The sequence below is a fragment of the Pelodiscus sinensis genome, chromosome 20 (assembly GCF_052426305.1).
Source record: "Pelodiscus sinensis isolate ZL-2025 chromosome 20, ASM5242630v1, whole genome shotgun sequence".
Lineage (NCBI taxonomy): Eukaryota > Metazoa > Chordata > Testudines > Trionychidae > Pelodiscus > Pelodiscus sinensis.
In genome coordinates, this window is record NC_143071.1 from 27,584,072 (window position 1) to 27,611,107 (window position 27,036).

The following is a 27,036-nucleotide window of genomic DNA, read 5'->3' on the forward strand; positions in this document are numbered from 1 at the left end:
ATCTGCACTTTCTAGGTGGGGAAACTGAGGCACAGAACGGTGCAGTGCCTTGTCCAGAGTCACAGAAACAGGAGTAGAAGTCAGATCACCTGAACCCCAGTCCAGAGCTCTATCCATTAGGAAACACTGCCTCTCATTAGCTCAGTAGCGTGGGGGAGGCGGACAAGAATCAGACATGACTCTGTGTGGCTGGTCTGAGAATATTGCACTGCTGAGCAAAGGACTCTGGCCATGACACACACACTCTTACTCCACTCTGGAGCGTGGACATCAGAGGTCGCTTGCCTTAAGCAACATCTACATGATGAGCTGGAGCAGGAATCCCCTGCTTGTGCGCACTTCCCCACTGCAGTTCCCTTCAAAGTAGGGGGAGTATAAACAGCATTGCAGCTGGCGTGGCAGTAGCAGAGGTACAGCTGAGCCATGCCAGATACAGAGCCACTGGTTTCAGGTGGGACTGGCTCAGCCAGGCCTCCGTAGTCACTCCTGTGCTAGCAGGGCCACCCGGTTATTTATACTCGCTCTAGCTCGCAGAGGACTAATGCACATATGCACACACAAGGGATCACAGCCCTCACTTACCACGTGGTCACAGCCTTCCCTCCACCCCAAGTTGAGGCGGCAGACATTTTTTCACTGAAAAGTCTGTTCATTTAAAAAGGGAGTTTTGTTGAAAACAATTTTTGGTGAAGAAATGGCATTTCTCAGGGGAAACATTTAGGTTCTCATGGAAAAAAACAAAGTCCCAAACTAAAACATTTTCCATGGACAAAAAATAAAGCAAACCAGGTTTGGTTACAGAAAGAACAAGACTATTCACAGATCATTGTCATGAGCACTGGGCCATTAAGTTCCTCGTGCACCACCAATGGCCTTCATTAGCACATCTAGACAAGTTTATGCTTCATATTTCTAACTTCAAATACAGGAATGCTACATGTACACAACTAGAATATACACCTTGGCTGCATCTAGACTGGCAAGTTTTTCCGCAAAAGCAAGTGCTTTTGCGCAAAAACTTGCCAGCTGCCTATACTGGCCGCTTGATTTTGCACAAGAGCACTGACTTTGTAATGAACAAAATCAGTGCTTCTTGCACAAATACTTTTACGCTCCTGTTCGGGCAAAAGCCCTTTTCCGGAAATGCTTTTGTGCTAAAGGGCCAGTGTAGACAGCTAAAAACTGTTTTGTGCAAAAAAGCCCCGATGGCGAAAATGGTGATCGGGGCTTTCTTGCGTAAAACCGCGTCTAGATTGGCACGGATCCTTTTCCGAAAAAAGTGCTTTTGTGGAAAAGCATCCATGCCAATCTAGACGCTCTTTTCTGCAAATGCTTTTAACGGAAAAACTTTTCCGTTAAGAGCATTTGCGGAAATTCATGCCAGTCTAGACGTAGCCCTTGAGTAGATTGCAAGCTTTTCAATAACTGCTTACATGCCACATTTGCATAAAGCATATTCAGATTAGGCATATTCATATTCAAAAACATAGTTCCATAAAGAATATAGAGGTGCAATGTCCCAGTGGAGCTTATTCTGAATTTTCCAAAATGCATGTGAAACCTACAAGATGTCTCCACTCAAAAGTGTGCTACTACTGAACAATAAAACAAATCAAAAAGGATTACAATGCTTTTGGGACGCATGTTAATTTGCACCAAAAACCTGGAACCTTTTGGAATCATGCTCCTTTGTGGCATGAAAATGGATGCTTGATGAGAAAGTAAACACCTCTATCCACGGGTGGTGGAGAACCAAGTGATGCGACTCACTTAGGAAGGGCAGAACATTAGAATGACTACTGTCTGTGGATAGAAATGTAACCATGTTAGTCTGGTGTAGCTGAAACAAAAAACAGGACTATGTAGCGCTTTAAAGACTAACAAGATGGTTTATTAGGTGATGAGCTTTCGTGGGCCAGACCCACTTCCTCAGATCAAATAATGGAAGAAAATTGTCACAACCATATATACCAAAGGATACAATTTTAAAATATGAACACATATGAAAAGGACAAATCAAATTTCAGAACAGAAGGGGGATGGGGGGGGGGCGATAAATGTCTGTGAGCTAATGATATTAGAGGTGATAATTGGAGAAGATATCTTTGTAATGGGTAAGATAATTAGAGTCTTTATTCAACTTAGGTGTAAAGTGTCAAATTTAAGCATGAATGACAGTTCAGAGGATTCTCTTTCAAGTGCAGTCTTAAAAGGCCTTTGAAGCAGGATGCAGGTAGTCAAGTCGTTGAGACAGTGTCCTTTCTGGTTGAAATGGCAAGAAACTGTTTTTTCTTTGTGATCCTGTCTGATATCTGTTTTGTGGGCATTGATCCTTTGGCGAAGTGTCTGAGACGTTTGTCCAATGTACATAGCAGATGGACACTTTCGGCACATGATACAATCTGTGGAGTGAGAAGATTCTCAGGCCAGAAGGGACCACTGTGATCCGTTAGGGCCACGTTTCTCAAACTGTGGGTCCATCCCCCCGGGGGGTTGCGAGCAACTTAGAGGGGAGCCACGGTATCACAAAGTTTGAGAACCCCTGCGTTAGGGTGACTTCTCACACCACCCAGGCATTTTACCCAGTTATTCCTGCATCGTTCTATTGGCCGTCATTCGATTACCCACTCCCCAAGCCAGGGGGGTTTCTAGTGGAAAGGCTGCTGAACTACACAATGCAATCCACCCTGCCTCCCCAGCTCCGCCTCTCCACGCACACCCTGCTCCGCCTAGACATGAGTGCTCTGATTTATCCATTAGGGGATGAATCAGCAGCCCGGCCTGGGCTGGCTGTGGATTAGCTCTCCATTAGAAGCAAGAGCCTTGTTATGCGCATTGTGCTTTGCCATTAATCCTGCCTCAGGAGGTTGGCTGGCAGCCCAGAACAGCGCCGCAGGCCCCAGAGGGAGTTTGCGTGCAGGGGGCGGATGGCAGCTCAGCTGCAGTTTGCTACCAGTGGCCCTGAGGGGAGCATCGGCCGAGAGGGAGGCCGCTTCTGTGTGTCAGAGCTCGATGGCCATTGGCTGCCTCACACCAGCGTTTCTGGGAACCCGGCGTGCCGGGCCCTTCTGCAGGCAGATGGGCGATAGAAGGGAGGGAGCCGGTGAGGAGATGGAGCCGGAGATGGTCCTGGGCTTGCAATTCACACCCAGGCTCCATCGCAAACTGCTTCAGACTCAGGGTGGTTGGAACTGAGGCCAGCGAGAAATCTGTGATTCTGGCTCAAGTTCTAAGCCCCCATTTGCCCCCAAATCAAGCTCTTCAGGGCGTGGCTTTTGGCCCCGACCCAAGCGTTAACCGAGTCTCTCCCTGCCCAAATACAGAGCCTCAGACCGGCAGCACAGCAGCCAGTTCACCACTGACCCGCTCTCCAAGGTGAAGCAGAAATGGCCCCTGTGGAGCCTGCATTCAGCAAGGGGCCTAGAACCCGATGCGCACACTGGCAGATTCTGACCAGCTCCCCTGAACAGCCAACCTCTGCGTGCATCCAGCCCAGCAACGCCTGTGGGCGTCATTCACCAGGCCGATGGGAAATAAACAGCAGCAGAAATAAGACGTGGAGCTTTGGCGTTGAGCACTCTCCTCTCCCCTTGCCTCCTGGGATGGAAGCCAACACCTTCTAGGAAGTACTCAGTGCCTCTCAGGAGAGCCTCCCCCCTTAGTCAGCCGGTAGAATCCTCTCCCTTGATTTTTTTCATAAATATACAGCTTGAAGCTCGTGTTGTTCAGTGACGGGCAAACTGCGGCCCCAGGCCCGCACGCGGCCCTTCCGGGTTCTATGTGTGGCCCACGAGGCGATGGGTTCACCGTTGATCAGCCACAGAGTCTGCTGGTGTCCATCTGCGTAGGGTTTTTTCTACTGGCGTTATTAAAGTGGCGCCCGTAAAGCAAGGACCCATACAGTGAGGTATGTGGGGATTTCATACATTAGTGACCGGGAGAGCCGCGTGCTCCCTCCGCATCCGATCACAGCGCTGCTACGGCTAGGATTGCCAGGTGTCCGGGATTGACCAGACAGTCCGGTATTTTCGCCTCCTGCCCGGTAAAAAAATTCAGAAAATACCAGACACCTAAAATGTCCTAAAATGTCGGGTATTTTCTGCCTTTTTTTTCCTGGCCAGAAGGCGGAAATCCCGGATGCTTATCTGGTTCCACAGGGGAGTTGTCTGGCCCAGAGCAGGGAGAGAAGATGGTGGCCAAAAAGCCTCAAAAGTGTTTCTTAAAGGGGCCACACTGTTTTTTTTTTTTTTTTTTGGCTCAACAACTTTGGTCTCCCCTTTTTTTTTCTCAGCAGTGTTTTTTTGGTGGGGGGGGAGTGTTTGGTATTTTTGGTTAAACCATCTGGCAACCCTAGGTACGGTTCAGGACCCCCCGCATATTCTAGGTATGTAAGCGCAGTGAGCAAAACTACCCTACCCCAGGAGGCTGTTTTGATTGCGAGCATCTTGCAGCCCACTGAGATGGGGGCCACTCCTGCAGCCCCCTTGCTTGCCTTGCTGGCCCAGCGCAGTTGTAGTGTAAAGCGCCTGCTGGACAGGGAAGAACCAGAGAGGTACAATGTCCCAGTTCTGAGTTCTGCTTGGCAGCAGCCCGTGTAGGATGCAGCAGCAGCTGGACACATCGCTTAGTTACACACTCGGCGGGCTCTGGCTGCTTTTAGCTGATGGGTTGTTTCTGTGGGTGGCTGGAATGCCATCCATCTCCTGAGGCTGCAAAACTGTGGCCCGGGGTGCCGGCCCAGAGGGTGGAATTCTTCAGAGAGCAGCAGACGCTGCCGCTGGGCGGCATTCCGGTCACTCCGCTGAGGGGCCAGCATGTGCTCGGGGGAGGGCAAAACCCACCCTGGCGCTGGAGCCCCTGGAGAACTGTGATTGCAATTCAAAGGCGATTTCACCCTCCAGCTCTGGTCTAGGCCGTCGCAGGGCCCCATGGACGCTGACTGGCATCCGGGGGGTTGTTTACTGGTTCCAGGGGGTGGGTTTCTGTCGCCACTTATTTATAGCACAAGCCTTACCCAGCAGAAAGGGCCACTGGGCCAGAGGCTCTAGGGGTTATCCAGGCAGAAGGGCCCTGTAGGGATTCCCTCCCTTTCTTGCTTGGGGTGAATGTCCTCTGTGCCCCGACCTCCCTCCCCTTCCCAAACCACACACAGGGAGCTGCAGTTACAGAGGGGCCTGTCCAGATACGGGAGGGAGAGACCAAGAATTGGGGGGGAGCAATTAGCATTTAGCAACGACAACACCACCGTCCCATTTCTGATTCTGCAGGGAGCACAAAATTCCTGCCTGCAGGGCCAGACCCTTCCCTGACGTAAATCACCCTGATTTCGGTGGACGCAGGCCGGAGAGCCAGCCCTGTGTCATTGATCTCCATCCCTTTGCTCCGGGACACACAATCTTGCCAGGTTCCAGGCTCGGGCAAAGCACCGGGCCCGGATAATGGACAGGCCGGCACGTGCGTCGCCTACAACTTCCTCCATTGAGGAGGCCAAGGAATGCGGAGCATCTGACAGGCTGTTCCCCTGCCCGCTGTAATAGAAACCTTGACATTAGGGCTGTAATCTGCTTCCCTGAGGAATGCCAGGACTGCCTCTGGAGCGCCGCTGCTTGCTTTATTTGGCCGTACAGTGCGGCGGGGGGCAGCACTCTGGCTGGGCAGCTGCCCTGAGAAGTTACACATCTTTTTACCAAATGAGTCTCATCTCCGCATGCTGTGCCAGGACCCTCCTTCCCCTCGTGGCGGGGCACCAGCTGGGATGGGCGTAGTAAACAGACGGGCCCCACCAGGCAGCCAAACCCTTTTTTAGCTCTGCCGCGCACATGCCTCCAAACAAGGCCAGGCTGTTGGAGCCACCGCACGCTGCTTCTCAGATGCTCACGGATGCCAGGGTCCGAGGTGCTGGGGGGGGGTGCCCCCCGGCTTGCCACGGTCTCCATGGTATCAAGGCGTCTGGTTTAGTTCAATGGAGCTCAGCACCGCCCCCCACCATGCATATTTCCTAGCCCCTCTACGAATACGCGCCTTCCGTGCTTGGCCCGTGTGAGTCAGGGGCTACCGCCATAGGCGCCAACGTCCAGTTATCCCAGGGGCGTGCCACCCGGCTCCGCACCTTCCCTCTTGCCCACCCTTTTTCTGCCTCTTCCCATTCCCTCTCTGTGGCCCCCACCCCCTGCTCTCCACCCTCCCCTAAGCCCCAGCCTGAGCTGCCAAACAGCCTGTGACGGCGCGTTGGGGCTCCCCCGTCTCCTGCACCCAAAATGGCACAAACAGACTGCACCAGCCGGTGGAATAGAGGAAGTTTATTGCCTCTCCAGGATCCGCGCAGCACAGATGTAATGTGGTTACAGGAACTGGGGCTAAGAGGCCTCAGTGCCCCCTTGAGATAGGGGAGTCCCAGCCCCCTCCCCAGCTCCTTCTTCCCTGCCTTCCAGCCAGGAACTAACTAATTCTCCTCCAGCCCTGCCCCCCAGCCAGGGCAGCATCCACCTTCCTTTGTTCCTCTCCATGGGGGGAGTCTGGCCACTGGTTTGCATAGTGACTCATCCTGTTTTGCTGGGTCGTGGTACCCACGGCAGCCAGTGGGGGTTACCCCAGAGCCAGCAGCATAGAAACCAGCCAGGTACCCCCACTACGTCACACAGCCGCTTCAGGGCGGGCACAGATCTGTAATCCAGGGCTACTCAACACACGGCCCACAGGCTACATGTGGCCCACGGCCTATTTGTTTGCCACCCACAGTGCGATTTGGGTTGATCTGTGTTTTAGTAGTTAAATTCCAGGATTGGTGTGAAGCCAAAACAAAAAAAGTCATCAATATAATGGTCTTCTGTCAATATGTGTTTTAGTAGTTAAACTCTTGGACTGTCCTTGCTCATTACAAGTGCTGTCATATCGGTGGAAATCGGGTAAATGTTGCATTTTATTATTATCAGCAGAACTGACTTCAATGGGGCCTGCGTGTTGGGTCGTCTTGCCTTAATCTTTGTATTCGTGCCCGCCAGTGTGAGAGAAGCTATGTGCATGTATTTGCATCTATGTTTGCATGTATGTGCAACCACACTTAAGTTGCAGCCCTCGGCATGTGCTGTGAGTATCACTGTGGCCCCCAGGGCTTCCAAAGTTGAATACCCTGCTGTAGCCTATAGGCCTCGCCTGCTTGTTTATACGTCTTTTCATATGGGTTTCATTATTTATTATGATTGGCTTATTTTAGCGTAGGTTTTGGCTGTAATGCAAGGGGCCTGCAGGCCATATCCCGTACGTTGGACTGAAGCTAAGTTAGCGCACATCCGTTTGGGACCTTTCACCTAGACAGGCAGAGAGGAGCTAAAGCATAAGGTCCGTCTAGGGCTGTGACCTTCAGCATCGATGGAGGAAAGGTCTGTGGACCTTAGCAGGCATCCTAAGTTCTTATCCTCTTTAAACATCACAGGGGGGCCACCTGGAAAGAACCGAAATACCTGCTCAGAACAGAAATAACACGTCAGAATGAGCTGATGCCATCGGGATTTGTGTATATACCATCAGCGCGTGTCAGCATGCCAGCCTATGGCGTACGTGAACCCCAACATTTTGTGGGTGAGGAAACTAAATTTGGACGTAGAAGGAGGGCTCAAGTGCTCAAGATGCACCAGGCCAGGGAAGATTCCAAGCGTCTAGTCTCCAAGGCTTCTTCATTCTTCATTTATTGTTTTGTGTTTCTTAGTTTGTTCGTTCTTAATTGTAAGTTTTAAGTCAGTCAACCCAGTAAAACTCTGTTAGCTTCTTTAGTCTTCAATACAATCATAGACTCATATATTCCTAGAACCGGAAGGGACCTCAAGAGGTCATCGAGTCCAGTCCCCTGCCCTCATGGCAGGACCCAGCACCATCTAGACCATCCCTGACAGGTGTCTGTCCAACCTGCTCTTAAATATCTCCAGAGATGGAGATTCCACAACCTCCCTAGGCAATTTAGTCCAGTGTTCAGTCACCCTGACAGTTAGGAAGTTTTTCCTAATGTCCAATCTAAACCCCACTTGCTGCAATTTAAGCCCATTGCTTCTTGTTCTAGCATCAAAGGCCAAGAAGAACAATTCCCACCCCCTCCTCCCTGTGACACCCATTTAGATACCCCAAAACCACTATCATGTCCCCTCTCAGTCTTCTCTTTTCCAAACTAAACAAGTCCAATTCCTCCAGCCTTCCCTCATGGGTCATGTTCTCTAGACCTTTCATCATTCTTGTTGATCTTCTCTGCACCTTCAATTTCTCCACATCTTTCTTGAAATGTGGTGCCCAGAATGGGACACAGTACCCCAATTTAGGCCTAATCAGCGCAGAATAGAGAGGGAGAATGACTTCTCGTGTCTTGCTCTCAACACTCCTGTTAATGCCGCCCAGAATCATGTTCGCTTGTGTGTGTGTGTGTTACAGAGTTGACTCATGTTTAACTTGTGGTCCACTATGACCCCTAGATCCCTTTCTGCCGTACTCCTTCCTGGACAGTCGCTTCCCATTCTGTGTGTTTAAGACTGACTGTTCCTTCCTAAGTGGGGCACTTTGCATTTGTCTTTATTAAACTTCATCCTGTTTACCTCAGAGCATTTCTCCAGTTTGTCCCAACCATTTTGAATTATGAATTAAGTCTTTGCTCTTTAGCTTCTCCTAAGCTCTGCGCCTCCCACTCGAGAACTTAAAGAACCTGGTCCTGAACTGTCTTTGCATGCCCGAAGTCAGACTGGCCCGACCACCGGGTATCAAGGAAGGGGTAAGAGTCTGTGAATCAGTACATCTCACAGGGGTCTCTAGAACTAGAGTTCTCAAACTGTGGTCCCGAGCTCCATTCAGGAGCGGCACAAAAGAGAGCGAAGGGCTGCCCACCTAGTTAGTGGAGCCTGGAGAAGATGCACATGCAGGTCCGTGGGGGGGGGGTGTAAAGGGTGCGAATGCACCCCCCATGACTCCCATGGTTCCCCCATGGGGATGATTCCAGCTGGAATCCCACCCCTGTGTTCTGGCTGCCAAGAGAAAGCTGGGGCTGTTTTCCACACACACATGCCCAGAGGTGGGGCGGGGGAGGGGGGCGGGGGATATGTGGTTGTGGCAGGAATGGTGCAGCCTTTCCCAACTCAGGCCAGGTTGCCGCAGCCACGGCCCAGCCAGACAGTGGGTCTGATTCTGCCCCCAGCCCTCCCGGGTGGCCGGGAACTGTTTGGAATATTGTTTTCCGTTTACGATACTACCGCACGTCCCGGAAGGTCATTTCTATAAACCCTTTATCACGGAATACATTTTTACTATGTTATAACAAAATCATTCGACCAATCACCACTTCCACCCAAGCTTTTCATCCATCTCTCTTCTGCACACTCCTGCGTGACTATTTTGAACCGTTACAAAAAAAGCACACGCACCCCCCGAAATTCCTGCGTACGGGCCTGACGTGCACGGTGAGGCGGTGCCTTAGAAGGAGCAGGTGAGAAGAGGGGGAGGGGGAAGTTCAGACGGGCAAGGCTGCCCGTGGCCAGAGAAAGAGGCAATCCCAGCTCCAGGGCTGTGGCTGCCAGGGCGTTTGAGAAAACATTTCCCCATAATGCGAACACTGTCACCTCTCTCATTCCCAGGCTCCCTCTCTTAAATGCAACACCCACACCAGGTACCTCAAGCAGAATTCTGAGCCCCTGAAGGGAGAAGTGCCAGAGGCTCCATGAACTCCACCAGGGGAGGTCACAGCTCTGAGTTTAATTCACGCCATGCTGAGGCTCTGGTCCCATGTCTACAGGCACCGAAGGATTTGGGAGGCACTACCAGGAGAAGAAGAAAGCTTTCCCCACTGGTCTCTGAGCTGCCCTGGTCTTGCGGCAGCAGAGAAAGTTTCAGGCTGCAGAAATAGCTGCTCATCCTCTTTCATCAGACTGAAACCACATCACAGCTCCTGGTCCCTGACTAACTCCGGCAGCATGGGGGGGGGGGGGGCACAGCAGGGCCTGTAAGGTTATCCTGCTTGGTGAGTAGGAGTCACAAGTCACATCTTGTGCTGGCAATTCAAAACCCAGCCCAAAGTGTGTGGCTTCCCCTTCAGATTGTTCTTCCTGATTAGATTAGCAGCAAGGGGCTGAGTCTGCTTGGTTGGCACCCAGCGCTTTCCGGAGATGCTCGAGAGGCACACAAGTGCCTGGTCAGTCGAGGAACCTCAATTTTTGGATGCCCATCGAAAAAGCCACTGTAGAGCGGGTGTTGGGCACCTTGTAGGCTGTGCCCCATAATGAAGCGACTGGCTGAGGTGATTTTTAACAGAATGTTATTGGTGCCCCGAACTCCCTTTGCCAAGTGATCTGCCCAGCCTGCCTTGAGAAGAAGGACCCGCAAAAATTCCCGCTACCAGTGACAGGTTTCGGAGAGGCAGCTGGGTTAGCCTGTTTCAGCGGAAACAACGGGGAGTCCGGGGGCAATGAAGACTAACAAATGGATTTAGGCGCACGCTTTTAAGGGCTGGAAACCATTTCATCAGAAGCAGGAGGAAGCGGGTTCGTGCCTTGACAAAGTGGGCCCCGGCCCACGAAAGCTTGTGCTCTGCTAATCTTTACTCTTCCCCCAGTGAGGCAAAATGGACTCCCCGTAGGCAAGCGTGTGCTGGACTAATGACTAACGTCCTGGCTGAGCGCTGTCCTAGGAGGACATGCACAATGCCCTCGGTGGCACACACACAAAGAGAGCTTGTGTTTATGCCCTGAACTATAAATATTCCCTTTCAAGCAGGCAGCGCTGGAAAAAATGTCTGAATGTCTGTTTTTGCCACCTCTGCTTCGCCCACTCGAAACATTGACATCATACCAAGCTCCCACGGAGGCAGAGTCAGCCCCGAATCGCGGCACGGCTCCCCAGCACTCCGCCACCGGCTCTGGGGAAGGGGAGAAATGGCCACTTAGCCAGAGAAGGGCGGAACCACCAGCTTTTGCGGGGGAAGAATTCACGTGTGAAAATGGTGATTCCCAAAGCCTGAGTTTTCACGGGCTTGGGCTGCACTGAAAGGTTTCCGTACAACATTAGGTTTAGGCTATGCCATGAGAGACCTGGGCATAAAGAGCAGACAACTCTCTTCAACGTTTCCCTCCATTTCATACCCAGGCAGGACCAGCCACGCTTAAAGTTAAAGACCTGGATTAGTGACAGAGATTAGTTCAACGTCCCCTGGCGGGATTTTTTTTTCAGCCTTCTGTAAGCCCATCATCATTGTGGAATTCCCTCACTTCCTTCGTCTCTTTCAGAGATCTCTTTCCTCCGAATCAAGAGCATCCCCTTTGGGATCTGTCTTTCTGGTAGTAAATACTCAGGCAGAATATATACCAGAGACAACCCAGTAGCACACTGCTAGCACACTGCCTCCAGCTGCATCAAGCAACATGTCTGGGTTTCTAAGAGAGGAGTCTGACTAGCCACAGGTCTCATGTGGCTGAACTCTGAGCTCTGTAAAACGGTTGGATTCCGGTGCCTGATTTCAGCTAACTGTAAACCTTGGTTCCACTCTCACCTCTTGGGTGGCTCTATTCCAGCGAAAGGCTAAGACAGCCCCTTATTCAGCCTTCTCCAGTGAACCCCACTTTGTACCAAAATTAAGGCTCTCATCACTTGTCAGTGTAAAATTGCACCCGATTTAACAAAATTGACAGTGGTGCATCTATTCCTCCTTCACAGTGTAAGCTGAAACCTTAGACCTTCAAAGGGGGCCCAATTCCCTTCATCTCTGTGTGGCTGCATTTAGTAACTTCAGCTAGATATCCTACTCTGGGTTTCATGCTTCTAGTCTCACCAGAATTTCTCCAGCCTGGAACAGGAAAAATTGCACCGTACGTCGTCTATCAGACCTGACACAAGGACGCAGGCTTAGTCTATTAAGACACCAAGGAACTAATATGGCCAATGAGGGATTCACCTGTCCCAGCTGGAAATTTTACAGCTGTGCAGCTAATTTGAGATTCGTCTGGGAATGGCGATGCTTCAGGGAAACACAGAGAGCCGGACAGTGACGCATCATATTGCCAATACCCCAATCTTCCTATCTCACTGAAGAGACAACACTTGCCTACCCACTCTGAGGAGGATCTTGAGGAGACATACTCGTGCTAATTCTGACTCAGCTACAAATTTGACATTGTTACCCTGGGCTTGAGTAAAGACAACAACTGGTTAACCCATTACAAAGCCAATTCCCCCTGACTTTAACATCTGCATTTTCTCATCAAAAGCTATGAATGGGGCACTTCCATTCCACTTAATTAGCTTCATTAACACAGGTCCTACAATTGACAGGTAATTCTTCTGCTGTTATCATATATATAGTAGCCCAGTGTCTGTGAGTCTGTTACACCAAAATGCTGGCTGTTCCCTCTGGGCAGCCCGTGCTGTGCTGCATAGGGAGTGCGGGGCCCAAATGACCGCATGCGCCACTTGCTCCCCCACGGTGGCCCAGCTGAGCGGCGCAGAAGTCAGCCGAGCGCCACAGCTGAAGGGTATGGGGGGCAGGGCGGTGACGTACATGCCCGGGGCTTGGGTCTGGCCATGTACGTCACCGCCTCACCCCCCTTTGCCTCCTGCCATGGTGCTCAGCTGACTTCTGTGCCGCTCAGCCGGGCCACCACGGGGAAGCCCAAACAGCTGCTTGCTGCCCCGCTGTGGCCTGGCTGAGCGGCGCAGAAGTCAGCCAAGTGCCACGGCGAGAGGCGAAGGGGGGCGGGGTGGTGATGTGCGGCATGACAGCGGCTCCAGGCCCCGCCCCCTGGCCGTGAATGTCACTGCCCCCCTTCGCCTCCCGCCGTGGCGCTCGGCTGACTTCTGCACCGCTCAGCCAGGCCGCCGCATGGGAGCAAGTGGTGCAAGTGACCGTTTGGACTCTGCGGTTCCCCGAGTGAGAGGCAGGAGGGGGAGGAGAAGAGAAAGAGGGAGACAGAGAGAGAGGCAGGAGGCGGAGGAGAGCTGAGAGAGAAGGGGAGGTAGTAGGAGGAGAGAGAGAGAGAGAGAGAGAGAGATGGAGCGAGAGACCGGAGGCTCAGGAGAGAAGACCGACGTGGAGAAGAGACCTGAAAATCCTGTCATATGACGGGCTAATTGGCTAGTATATATATATCTTGGTTTCTGTTATTTCCACTCCAATTCATCTGAAGAAGCGCGTTTTATCCAAGAAAACACATGTTGCTATATATTTTCATTAGTCTCTAAGCACTTGTCTATGCGAGGGCTTTATTTCAAAATAACCTCCTTAGGTTGATTTAATAAGCGGAGCATCCACACTACGGGTGCGTCTAGACTTTCGAAAGAGGAATGTAAATAAAGGAAATTGAAAATGCAAATGAAGTGCAGATTTACAAATCTCATGCTTAATTTGCATAATTGCATCCGATCGCTTTTTTGAAAAAGGTTATTTCAGGAAAAAAAAGCAGTCTAGACGCGGTTCTTTTGGGGGAAAAAAACCCTTTTTTAAAAGAACCCTTATTCCTGAAAAAATGAGGTTTGCAGGGTTCTTTCGAAAAACGGGGTTTTTTTCTGAAAGAAGCGTGTCTAGACTGCTTTTTTTAGAAATAACCTTTTTGGAAAAAGCGATCGGACACAATTATGCAAATGAAGCGCAAGATTTGTAAATCTGCGCTTCATTTGCATTTTCGATTTCCTTCATTTACATTCCTCTTTCGAACGAGGAATGTCGTCTAGACACATCCTACCAGGCCTGTTGTTTTGAAATAACGCAGTGTCTCTCAAACTGTGCCCCGCGGCGCCCCAGTGCTCTGAGACACACCTCCAAGGGCTCCGCAAGGTTGACAAACTGGAAACATCGATAGGTACAACACATACAATCAGTGGACCGCTGGGGCACCGCATTAATTTTTACGCATGTAAAGGGCCCCAGAGCCCAAAAAGTTTGAGAAGTGCTGTTAACGGGTCGCTTAATTTGAAATCTGTACTCCTGCTTTCCTTGGGGAATAACGCTCATTTCGAAATAGCTATTGTGGATGCTCTGGTGCTGCTATTTCGAAATTACTACTCCCCATGGTCATTCAAACTAACTGCTCCCCAGGGATCTAAGTCGAAGTAGCGCATCCCCATTAATGGAGCCTGCCTTGAACTACAGTATTTTAGCGTATATAACCCTCACCCGTGTATAACCTGCACTCGTGTATAAGCTGTGGATTTTCTTTTTTGTGTAAAAAAACCCTTCGATTCCCCGTGGACGTGTATAACTCACGGGTCCTGCATTCCATCCATCTGTTGTTCTGCCAGTGGGGGGAACGGAGAGCACAGAGTAGGCAAGCTGACCGGCCTGCAGGAGGAAACCCACCCTTGTACCCAGGCCCCACACAGCCGCAGCCTGGCGCAACCCACCATCCTCCGGGTGGGGGAATGGAGAGCACAGCACAGGCACGCTGGAACTCATCAGGCCCTCCCTGCAGCGGAGCAGAGCTGACCCAATTCCAATAGGGCAGAGCTGCTTGTGAGTAAAAATAAACTTGTATACCCCACAGGGGTGGGGCGGGGTTTGTAAAAGCGTGTGTAACCCACAGGTTATATACGCTAATTCACGGTCATTTCGAGGCTTCCCCGGAGTGAAGGCACACTAGTTTGGTTTTGTTATTTTGGGAGTTGTGAAATCGATGTTAGTTGCTGTGAAATAGTTTCCTCGTGTAGACACGCCCTGAGGTGCCATAGGACCGCTTGTTGTTTTCAAAGTGATAAACTAACCCGGCGACCCCTCTGAGAGTTGCTGACGGAGGCAGCCCTCTGAAAGTGGCATAGCCACGGCAGCATGGGCAGCGGGAAGGGCCAGCGGCCCTGAGGAGACCCATGGTCGCAGATGGATTACGCACTTGGGGCAGCTCGTCCCACCTGCCGGTCATGCCGCCGTGGCTCCCTTCTGTAGTCCACGCACTTGATTAGAGCTCGCACAAAGGCCTGTCCAGGTGCTGAGAATCACACCCCAGCTCGAAATGTAGACACAGCCTAAGTCTGGCACCATCCAGTCACAATAAGGATCATTAAAACGTGGAAGAAAAGCATTACTTACACAGCCATCTCCAGAGTTGTCTCTGGGTCAGGACCTCCCCGGTTTTAAAAGCCGATAACATGAGGGGTTACCATGCACGGTGAGAGAAAACAATAGGGAACTTCCAGCATCTTAAATGATAGATTTGAATTTCCCTCTAGAGGTTTCCGTTGGCAAGTGAGATGTTTTCTGAGGTCTTTTTCCTAAGGTCTGTTCAGAAACCTTCCAGCAAATGTGAGTCAAGTTTCCAGGGAACCTGGAGCCAGGAGTAATGTCTCTCCTGGTGCAGAGAGATAAGATTCACTTGCAGTGACTTCACAGTAGGATCCTGTAGGAGACTGATGGCCACAGATAGGCCCTGTGGCTCTCTCTCGTCTTGTCCTCACCAGGGGCGTTTGGCAGAAATGTCCTTGCAGTGGAGACATAGATCCAGTTCTATGATTATTATTTGCACTATAGAAGAGCCCCAGGCATGACCCAGAACCACACTGCTAGGGACTTTGCAAACACAGGACTGGACGACCATCCCTGCCCCCAAGAGCTGACAATGTCCGGTGGGAGCCATCCTTGGAGGCCCCGTGGAAGCGGGCTGCCACCATTGTAGCGGTTGGATCGTTCTCTGCACGTGCTCAGATGAGACAATTAGAACTAGTGGGGAAGCCTCCTCCCCTTCCTCCCCCAAAAGTTGACTTTTTCATAAGAATGGGAATTTTTACCCCCCCCCCCCCCAAATGGTTTTCACCAAGTGAACTGAAAACCAACGATCGGTTGCTGTTCGCTTTTGGAGAGGACGTTTTGGTTTTTCAGTGACACTACCCCAAAAGGTCAATTAAACCCAAAAGCAAAGCTCGTTTTCTGCAGAACCGCTGGCAAACATCTCCTGGCCAGCTGGAGGTGAGGCGTTTGGATCTGCCAGTGGCCCAGGTGCGCTAGGCTCTCCGCACTGCTAACACCAGCTAAGCCCGCATTAGCCTAGCGAGAAATCTCCCTGCTGTAGACAAAGCTGGGCTGCCCACCGTACCCTCGCACAGTTCTTAAGCTGTGCTCTGGACTAAGCCATTATAGCACGGGTCGCCGACTACGCTACAGGCTGCTGTATCACTGAAGCTGGCAACACACCCAATTCAAGGATCCCACCCGACTCCTTCCCCAAGCTAGGCCCAAAATGGGGCTTTTCTGACTGGTTGATGTGGGTTGGAATCAACTCAAAGCCAACCCCAGGCCTGCAAACCCTGCGTGGACCCAAAGGGTGTGTCTAGACTGCATCCCTCTGTCGGCAGAGAGATGCAGATTAGGCAGGTCGACATTGCAAACGAGGCAAGGATTTAAATATCCCTTGCCTGATTTGCATAAAAATGGCCACCATGTTTTGCCGACTCAGCATTTTGTTGGCAAAAAGCGGCAGTCTAGAGGGGGATCTGTCGAGAAAGAACGCCTTTTTCGACAGATCCTGTAAACCTCCTTGCAGGAGGCATAAGGGATCTGTCGAAAAAGGCGTTCTTTCTCGACAGATCCCCCTCTCGACTGCTGCTTTTTGCCGACAAAGTGCTGAGTCGGCAAAACGCAATGGCCATTTTTATGCAAATCAGGCACGGGATATTTAAATCCCTGCCTCGTTTGCAATGTCGACCTGCTTAATTTGCATTGCTCTGCCGACAGAGGGATGCAGTCTAGACACACCCAAACTGACAATACACTCCCCGTGTAAGGCCAAAGCCCACAAGACTTATGGTTTATTACATTCCTTAGAGACCACCCACAGCTCCATGGTCCACTTTGTGAGCAGCCCAGGAGAGTCTGTGTGCATGGGGGCAGGCTTTGTTGGCCAGGCCCTACTTCCGTTCCAACGAAAGTGCACGGGGATTGCTCCCTATCCCAGCGGAATTACTCTTAGCTGAGCGTGCACCAAAGATCCTGCCTCAGCTTCCTGGTTCTGGGCTGCAGTAGAAATCAACTGCTTTCCTCTGGGCCCAGCCCTCTGTGTCAATGCTCCCAAAACGGCAGTACACACCCACACTGGGGCCTAAATAAAAGCCAGGGTCCATCATGCCACGTCCCGGCTCTTTGCTTCTCGGAGTGAATGTCACACTCACCTTTATGTGACATCAGGCAATATTCCACTAAAACAAGCCGGCAGCATCTGGCTTGCATCTGTTTCACGAGATGAGCATCTGCTTTCAATATACCGGAGTCACAACACAATGAGGGGCATTTAGAGCAGCAATTAGCTTTAGACCCCGCATTTTATATCCCTGTAACTGGTGCTGCCACATCGATTGATGCCTCTAGCCGGGACTCCAGCTTTTTCTTTATAAAGAGCGACTTTTCTTTTCAGTTGCATATTCTGGCCCCTACTGGTCCAGCAAAGATGGGAAAACTGGAAGATTGGAACATCTCCTCTTCCTCCTGTCTCAGTCCAGGTTTTCATTTGGCCCCAGGATTACACTTCGATTTCATCTTTCACTGAGGGATCGCAAGGCACTTTACGTGCAGGCCTGAACTCGGCTTTGATTCAGCGTGTACTTAGCATGGGCCAGAGCTCCCCTGGCGTAAGCATATGACTGAAGTGAAGCAAGTGCTTAAAGGATTTGCTGAAGTGAGGCCTTCACCTTCCCAACTTTCGTGAGATGTGGGTTATTAATTATTGTTAGCGTTCTTTCAAAGCTGGGGAAACTGAGGCAGAGAGCAGCAAAATGATGTGCGGAGTTTCACAGAGAGAGGCTGGAGAAGAGCCAGGAATAACCCCCCCTGATTCCTAAGTCCCTGTGCTAACCAGTGGAATTCACTTTTATTGCCTACACACAGGCCAATAAAACTGAAGTGAATTATAGACTGTCTGGATTAACACAGGACCTGGCTGGAATAGGGGAACGCTAACAGGGACATGGGACTTTTCACCTCTACATCATTAATTCAAAGCCAGCTCAGGTTGGTAGCAACCGGAAGTTGTTATCTGAGAGCTGTTCTGTGGCCCCTGTGGATGAGGCCGAGGTGTTCAAAGGGGCCTAAGGCATTTGGCTACCTCTGAAAATCCTGCCCGAAGTTCAGTACTTTTCTGTCAGTTCCTGATGAGGAGGAGTCCACCCTCCCCCCACTCTGCCAGGACAGCTGGCTGCCATCAGCACTCCCCTTTAGAGAAGCTACGAACTTCACCCGCATGGGCAGTGGATGCTCCTCTCCGCCGTGAAAGATGCAAAACCTTCCCGTGCAAATCTGAGGCAGGCTGGGGGGGGGGGGGGGGGTGGAGGAGCTTTTCTTCTCTCCAGGCTGAGTCTGGTCTGAAGAGTGCACTACAACCCACAGGCCTGTCCGTTTGGAGGTTTCTCCCCAGAGCTGCAGTTTAACAGGGGGTCTGGGTGGCTGTGTGTCGGTCCCCCAGCTGAGATGTGGCTGCCTTGCTTTAAATTACAATAAGAGGAAGCTGCATTCCAAATGTGGTGGTTCCAGCTGTTACCGTTTAGGAGGCGTTCTTGAACAGGCAGACAGATAGCCCCACTCAGACAGACAGACTCTCTCAAATATATAATAGATTCGTTTAGTTATTTATTCAGGGCTTCCGATGTTCAATTTTAGCCAATAAACACAAATCAATCAGCATAGGCATATTTCATCTTCATCAAAAGCATTGTTCATCCACTAAACACCAGCAAAGCTTCAGAAATGGTCATTTGTATCTACACAGAGCGGTAATGGTGACCACAGAGGTATATTTTAAAGTGCACTAATGTGCTGTATGTTAATCAGTCTGTGCAGATACTGCTGTTGCACACAAAGAGTTGCTTAGTGTCATTTAACATAGTGGCTGCATCTAGACTGGCAAGCTGTCTACACTGGCCACTTGAATTTGCGCAAGAACACTGACGATCTGATGTAAGATTGTCAGTGTTCTTCTGCAAATACTATGATGCTCCCATTTGGGAAAAAGCCCTCTTGCGCAAATACAGGCAGTCCCCGGGTAACACGGATCCGACTTACATCGGATCCCTACTTAAAAACGGGGTGAGGCAACCCCACACTAGCTGCTTCCCCCCAGCAGACCAGGGAGTTGCAAAACTAGCGCCCCCCTCCCAGCAGACCAGGAAGACGCAGAGCAGCTTTTCTCAGCAGACACCTCAGCTTGAGAATAAAGGACTGAGGGAAGTGAGGTGTGGGAGAATAAAACTGAGCTCTGGAGAAATGTTTGGCTAGAGTTTCCCCTACAATATGTACCAGTTCCGACTTACATACAAATTCAACTTAAGAACAAACCTACAGTCCCTATCTTGTATGTAACCCGGGGACTGCCTGTATATTTGCACAAGAGGGCGAGTGTAGACAGCTCAGGACTGTTTTGTACAAAAAAGCCCCAATGGCGAAAATGGCGATCGGGGCTTTCTTGTGCAAAACCGTGTCTAGATTGGCACAGACGCTTTTCCGCTTTTTCCATGCCAATCTAGACGCTCTTTTCCGCAAATCTAGATGTAGCCATGCTGTTTGAAAACAGGGCTGTGTTGAACCACACCAACAGAGCATTACCAGATCACTCATTGCCCACACAAACCGACAACTCCAGCACACACCCATTATTGGATAGCTACATAAAGCTCAAAAATTGCTAAATACAGGCCCTCAATAATGAAATGAATAAACCCTGAAAACAGAAGCCCTACTTAATAGCTACGTTTTTAAAATAATGCTTCAACCAATACAGTCCCATGAAACATTTTAATTTAAATGATGCAGCATTTCCCAAAAGAAAACGGCCATCAGAAAGTTTTCCACCAGGTTCTCCCAGGTTAAACTTCCTGGGGAGGCAGTTAAATGTTGTGATTCCCATTTTATAGATGGGGATAGTGACCTGTAAATATAACAGAGAATCAACAACGGAGCAAAAATAGAGCCTGGACAATCCAGCAATCCTGTACTTTAACCCTTAGACCACACTTTCTATCTGAGGAATGTCCTTTTACCAGCACCGAGTTCACAAACACACACACACGCACACACGCAAAAGGAAAACACTGTTTTTCAGTCACATTGGCCACTAGTCCTGGGAGTTCGGGATGATTTTAGCCTCCTACTGTCGTTTTTTCTGCTCGCTGAGGTGATTATAAATAGCTGTTTTCCTACTTTTGTAGCATTAGCAGCCAGGGAAGAAAGTCGTGGGTGGTGAGTGAACCCAGGCCCGGGGGAAGCAACTCCCTAGCCCCGCCTTTTCACCCAAAGGCCCCGCCCCTTCTCCCTGAGGTCCCCAGCAGAACTCCCCTCAATAGCCAGTGGGCGGCCCCAACCTCCCCAGCCCAGAGCACAGGGAGGCCGAGCGACCCCGGCCATCCCAAAGCATGGGAGGGGTGCACAGCCTCAGCCTCCTGGTCCTGGAGCGCGAGGAAGGAAGCCTGGGCAGCCCCGGGAGACGCGAGGGAGCCACGCTGAAGCCGAGGCAGCCGGGGGCGGAGTGTGGGCGGAGCCAGGCTGGCCGTTTACCCTGCCTCGATACCTGCCTCCCCCGGAGAAAGGGGCTTAAGTCAGTGGTTACAATGTGCCCGCGGCTCAGGGGTAGATCTTCGATTACGTTCATTTCCCCCATCTCTACCCAAAGAGGGCTCGGTATAAAATCACTCACCAGACAGTGGAGCACGAACACCCAGTCTCGTGCCACACAATGACTATTTGGGCCTGATTAGTCACTGCCCTGCCCCCGCTGTACTGATCGCCCCGGTGTCCACTAAGGCCACTCGACACCCTAGGGCAGGATTAGTGACCCCAGGTCACTGTACGCCGCCCGAGTGAGGCAAAGCGGCCTGGAAGCAAACGAGAGTCGGTCTGTTCTGACTAAGTTGCACCTCCCACCCCCTCTGCTCTGGTGAAACGACCACACCAACAGCAGCGACCCGTTGACTTTTACGGGACGAGAGGCACACAGCTCTCCAAATGGACTGTTGGACTCGCTCCATCTTGAATTGCTTTAATGTGGGGTTGCCATATTCCCCTGAAGTCAATACTCTAAGAGCCAGTGGATTACACAATTAATTATTCATTACTATCCTCATCGGAGTCGGATTCCTTGGCCTCTTGCATAGGCATTTAAACCCGCGAGGAGCCGCTGGCAGCGGTCCAAGCGGTGCAAAGCGTTCCTGCATGACAACGAGGCGCGGCCCAGCGCGTGTTGCTTGAGGGAACGGATGACCCAAGAGGGCAGAGCAGAGGGCCCGGAATGTGCGTTGTCGCGTGCGCCCCTGCGTGTGGTTGTGTGTTGTGTTCGGCGTTCTACCCCGGCTGGGCGTTTCCGCAGGCGCGCGTGAACACACCGAGACACGTTCCCTATGCCACGTAAGCACCATGCCGCCTTCACGCAGCCATCCCAACCAGCACAAGTGGGGCTTTTAAGGGAAAGATTTAAGGGGAAAAAAAACCGTGCACAGTTAGTTGCAGCGGAACTTTAATGCAGCCCAGAGTGGTGAAGCAGAACACTTAAGAGGCATTTTTCTAACTGCAGGCGGTTGGTTTCTGCTTGCCGGGAGACATCTGGGAGCCATATGGCAGCACACGGAAGGGGGGTTTACTGCAGAAAATAACCCTATTGCCTTTAATTGGGGGGCCCGCCGGTGATGAACTACTCTGGCAAAACAAGCCTGCAGTGTTTGCTGGAGAGCCCCTGGCAATCTGATGGGGGCCGCTATCTTCATTTGGCCTTGATGGCTCCTGGGTTGGCTCAGGGAAACCTGCTTTCTGAGATTCAGCACTCGGCTTTCGCTCTGCCACGTGGCCCTCGCTGCTCACGCTGCTGCCCGCGTCCGCTCTGTGTGGCTGAGATGTTCCTCGGGCCCCCGCCTTCCTCAGCTTGTCTTGCTCCACAAGCATCTTGACCGTCGGAGAGGTGAAGGTGATGTAGGCTGGCCACCGGCGGCCACGGGGGATCAAAGGGCTGGGGAGGCCAATATTTGCCGAGAACAGACTTTGTTCTGGAAGCCAAAAGGCAGAGAAAAGTTTAGAAGGCAGCAAGCCCAACCAGCTACGTTCCCGTTTGCTATGACGGCCGCAGGGGCCACACGGGAAGGCCCTAATTCACCATGGCTCTCACAGAGCGCCGGGAGGAAAGGCTGGGTTTCCAGCCATCGGTGCCTCGCCAGATAACGGCTCCCATGTCAGGCAAGGAAAGGTTTTCTCCACACCCTTGCGGAGGCAGATTCGTGTCCGAGGCAGCGCCAGGAGGAGCAGCAGAAAGCACAAGATCTGCCAGCACCAGCCAACAGGAAGAGGGAGCGCTCACGTAGAGGCAGGATCAGAGAGCAGGGCCCCCACTCAGGAGAGCCCAGTGACTGCTGCTGTGCCCGAGGGAGCAATTGCATGGCTGGGCCCTACCATCCCTTGCTCTGTTATGTTGAAAAGAAGCTACCTATTTAGGCTACGTCTCCACTTATCAGAGGATCAGTGCTCTGGAGATCGATCTTCCAGAGCTTGATTTAGTGGGTCTGGTAAAGACTTGCTAAATCGAATGCTGAGGGCCCCACTATTGGCACTGGTACTCCTTGCTGCCAAGAGGGGTAAGGGAAGTCAATGGGAGCATTTCTCCCATCAACCTCCTGCTGCGGAGATGGCGCCAGGCTCTGCTTAAGTTACATTGACTCCAGCTACATTATTTATATGGCTGGAGTTGCATACCTTAAACCGACTTTCGGGTGTAATGTGTGCCTGGCCTCAGGTACTTAGTTCTTTGCTATCTAGATAGTGTGACCTAGTGGACAGTGCTGCAGGTGAACACTCCAAAAACCTGAGTTCTGTTCCTGATTCTGTCACTGGCCTTCTGGGTGACCTGCACCGACACAGATGGGCGCAGAGAAAAACACTTTGCTGTCCCTCGGCGAGGTTGGCAAGCAAGTGGAAAAGCTGAGAACCGGCTGCCCAGGGGCGTCCCTTTAAGCACGAGCCTCAGACAGCAGCCACACAAAGCAACTACTGACCTGATGCCCTGCCAGAACCGGTTTCAGTTGCCCTTAAATGCCCCCCTGCGTCCAATCAGTGTGGACGCGCTAGTTCGAATTAGCAAAACGCTAATTCGAACTAGTTTTTAAGTCTAGATGCGCTAGTTCGAATTAGCTTAGTTCGAATTAACTAATTCGAACTAAGTTAGTTCGAATTAGCGCTGTAGTGTAGACATACCCTAGGAGGGCCTAGCCTAGAATTCAAATCTTCCAACTCCCAGCTTTCTGCTCTCACCACTAGACACAGTTTCTTCGTTAGGATCTAAACAAACAAACCACAAAGCCGTGAAAGCTGGCGGGTATGAGATGAGCACCAGAGGGTGTGTCCATGCTGCAGCTGGACATACCTGGCTACCTTTCCCTGCGCTGGCGTGGCTAAAGAGAGCAGTGTAAATGCAGTGCACAGGCCGTGCCAACTCACCGGGCACCCTGGGGACCCACTTGTGTTGTGGAAGCCTGCAGGGCTTCATCTGCCCTGGTGTTTGCAGCCACGGGAGCTGGCCCCGGAGCCTACCCCGGCTGCAGTCACGGCTCGGGGTGCAGAGGAGACTTGGGTCATCTTCACATGGGAAAGAAAATCCAGAGAAGAAAGAACACAGAACAGCCCTGACCACCCCATCAGACATGCCCGGAGGAATCAGCCTTTTCGTTCCCTTTCTAGGGCTGACCTGAAAGTCTGCCATAAGCCCATCTCCTTCTTGCCGGGCAGCAATGATTCATCTGAGAATGGCAGAGGCCACAGGCAGCTATAGAATTTCCTCTGTGCCTCTAATTGCTTTTATCTTTACCAGCACTGCACAATAAACCACAACAATTATGTAATTCGTGATTAAATATTTACAGGCGTAAAAAACCCTGCTCTTGCTTAAACAAGCAGGTTATTGGGGATGGAGAGCAGGAAGAAAAGGTCCCTCTGACCAGGCCCCCCAAAAACAGGGAATCCTAGCGAGTCCTGGGGGCACCGAGCAGGAGCCGAGGGCCAGAAGATGAGTTGGGGTTGCAGCTGCCTCAGTGGCTTGTTTTAGGGATGTAATTGTGTATTGGTTTCAGGGCCAGCCCGAGCCATTTGCGCACCCTGGGCCCAGGAGCACAATGCTGCCCCCGGGAGTGCGACACAGGCGCGGCTGCGGCCCTGCCCCCAGGCGCCCGGCGCATGTGCGAACCCACCCCCGGGCACCCGGTGCACGCGCGGGCGCTGCCCTGGGCACGTGGAGCATGTGCAATGCTGGCCCCGCCCGGCCCGGCAGCCCTGCCTGGTGCCCCCTACAGGCTGGTACCTTGGGCCGGCTCTGAGTGGATTAACCGATTAGCCAATAGGCAAAAGCGCATAGGTTAATGCTATAGACTACACGCATTCCCCCCCCCCTTCCCCACCGGTAATTGTTTTATCAGGCTGGCCAGCAGCCCGGCTCAGTCCTGGCTTGCAACGGGTTCAGGACCTGCCCCTGCTGCGGCTCTGCATTTAAAGTGTATTAGGAGCTAAGCAGGCAGGCAGCCCGGCTCAGTCCCAGCTCACGCCAGGGCCAGGAGTTCAGACCTTCCCTAGACAGGGGCTGCTGCCACCCCGCACTGCTACTTCTGTATCGGCAGCAGCGCAGGGTGACAGGCAGCCAGTCCACAAAGGGAGCTGGTTTTTAAACTGGCTCCCCTCGCGGACCAGCTCCCGCCTGGCTCCCTGCGCTGCTGCCTCTGATACAGAGATAGCAATGCGGGGTGGCAGCAGGCTCCTCGGGAGTGGGGCTGGAGCGCACTGGCTGCTGGCCCCACCCCCAAGTACTATAGAATACTCTAGTAACCGGTAAGAATTCATGAGGTTAATCAACTTATTCAATTAACCGATATTTAACATCCCTAGTTTGTTTAATCCCAGGTGCTTCTCACGCCCATATAACATGGATTAGATTTCTCAGGGGCCAGCCAGGAACACGAGATGAAGTGTCCACAAGACGTTTCTACTGAGGCAGAGTCCACACTGTAAGAGACCTTGAGAATCCCTCCTTTCCCCAGGTGTGCCCCTGAGTCCTACCCCAGTCTCCGTGCCTCAGTTTCCCATCTGGTAAGTGGGGATAATACTACTTTTCTCACTCTCTTCAGCTAAAGAGTGGAAGTGTATATTTGTGCAGTGTCTTATTCAAAGGGCCTTTGACCTCAGGGCCTTTACACAACACAGTCCCTGTGTTAGCTCGGGAGCTATTCTTACCCGCATTTAGAGATGGGAACTCTGTGAAAATGCTACATGAATTTCCCATGGTCCCTCAGAAAGTCATTGGCGGAAACGAGAGCAAAACCCAAGAATCCTGACTCCCAGTCGTCTGTTCTAACCACTGAGCAACGTTGCTATGCCTAATCATTCCAAGACATGCTCTGTTCAAGCCTATCTTCCGCTCACAATGTTGGTGGACTCGCACTGGGCCAGAAAGGCCCCTCAGTGTTTGTTTTCAGCGCTCTGCACCTACACACGTTCTGTTCATTCATTCCCAGCTCCAAGAACGTCGGCGGGTCCAGCAGCAGCTGTGCTGTATCATTATTCCTGTAGCGTCTGGACCGCTTGGCTCTCTCGCTCCACAGCCCCTGGTGACAAACTGACTCACACAGGATGCACACAGTCTGGAATTTCCTCTCGTGTGCGCTGTGCTCCTGCCCACCCTGAAGAACATGGAAGTCACTGAGATAATTGGCTGCGGCTCTCTTTTATTTTCTGCTTCCCACGACTCCCTTTCTTCCTTCAGCTCTCTCCACAATTGCCAGCGATCCATTCTGAGCAGGACAATGCCGCTACACATTTCAGTCACCTGATTTGAATAAGAAGAATCGTTCGCTACATCCCAATAACATGTGCTGTAGGTTTTCTGCACGCCCCTGTATTTACTAAGCTGTCCAAAGTCTACCTGTAGGCTTGTCCTTACTGCTTCGGAATAGAATCCTCATGTAGCGATGGCATGAGTCAATTTTACCGATGACTCTCATAGGTAATATGAGTAGATCAATTAGTGGTGGGCAAAAATTAAAAGCAAACAATACATTAGCAGAAAATACATTTTTCAGTACATGGAAACTATTCATAAATTTAGATTGAATTTGGCAATAAGTTTTGGCAGAGAAAAGATGGAATTTATTTAGCAGAGTTGAAACATTCCGTTTCAGCCATTTTAAAATAAAATGTTTTCACTTTGTATTTCAAAACCTGCATTGTAGTTCAAAATGTAGCTAATTTAAAAGAAGGGTGATGTGCAAAAATGACCCCAAACTAAATGAACTCCCCCAAATCAGTAGGAGGGGGTGTTAAACAGTCCTTTTTGTTCATCCTCAAACAAAAGCGAGAGAGGGAGTGTTCATGTTTTTGGTTTGGGTAATTAAAATAATTTTGGTTTGAACTGAGCCACTTTTTCTTTCCAGTTTGCCCCTGAAGCAAAAAATCAATTATTCACTCCGTTGTAGTGTCCTGTAACGTATAAACTTGATGCAACAGGAACACTTGCAGAGTAAATGTTGCGGTTGTTGTGAACTCCCCAGTTGTGCACTATCCGTGGTCAGATTCCACAGGCTACTAGATAAGACACATGGCAGACACACAGGCAAGCTTCTCCCATGTGTAAGAAGAAGGGGTGAAAATATTAAGCCCCAAATAATTCCTATTAGGAAATACGATTTTGTTGAAATCCACATTTTTCACAGTTCAATGTCAATTTTGAGGAAAAGGTTCAATTTTCTGATCAGGCGACACAAACCAAACTGTTATTTGAAATCAACGTTTTGAAACAAAGTGAAATTTTCTATTCCCCAGTTTTAAAAAGTTCAGGGCGATGTGTCAAGTTGTTTTGTTCTCATTAAAAAAATCAACCTTTTCCACTCTAATGTTTGCCCTTTGAAACGCTTCAGAATTTTTCAGTTTCTGAAAAGTGTTTGCCAGTTTGATTTTTCATTCCTTTTCTGAGCAGCAAGTCATTTCAGAAAGTTAACATTTCATGTGAAAGGACAATCCTTCCTCCCTCCCCCCCCCCCAAAAGCTCTATTTATACGAGTTTTAGCCTGGGAAGTAGCCAGGAAAACAACTCCATACAG

General features: G+C 50.9%; 2 protein-coding genes across 2 annotated transcripts in view; both read right to left on the minus strand.

Moving 5' to 3' along the window:
* Positions 1 to 27,036, minus strand: part of TEKT3 (tektin 3) — a 166,532-nt gene that overhangs the window by 95,984 nt on the left and 43,512 nt on the right. The gene's annotated exons all lie outside the window — the stretch shown is intronic.
* The window catches only part of CDRT4 (CMT1A duplicated region transcript 4), a 53,998-nt gene continuing 48,376 nt past the window's right edge, over positions 21,415 to 27,036 (minus strand). The window contains exon 2 of the mRNA XM_075903512.2: positions 21,415 to 21,954. Within this exon, the coding sequence (XP_075759627.2) occupies positions 21,479 to 21,954 (476 nt within the window). The 3' untranslated portion in view covers positions 21,415 to 21,478. The remainder of the gene's footprint in view (positions 21,955 to 27,036) is intronic.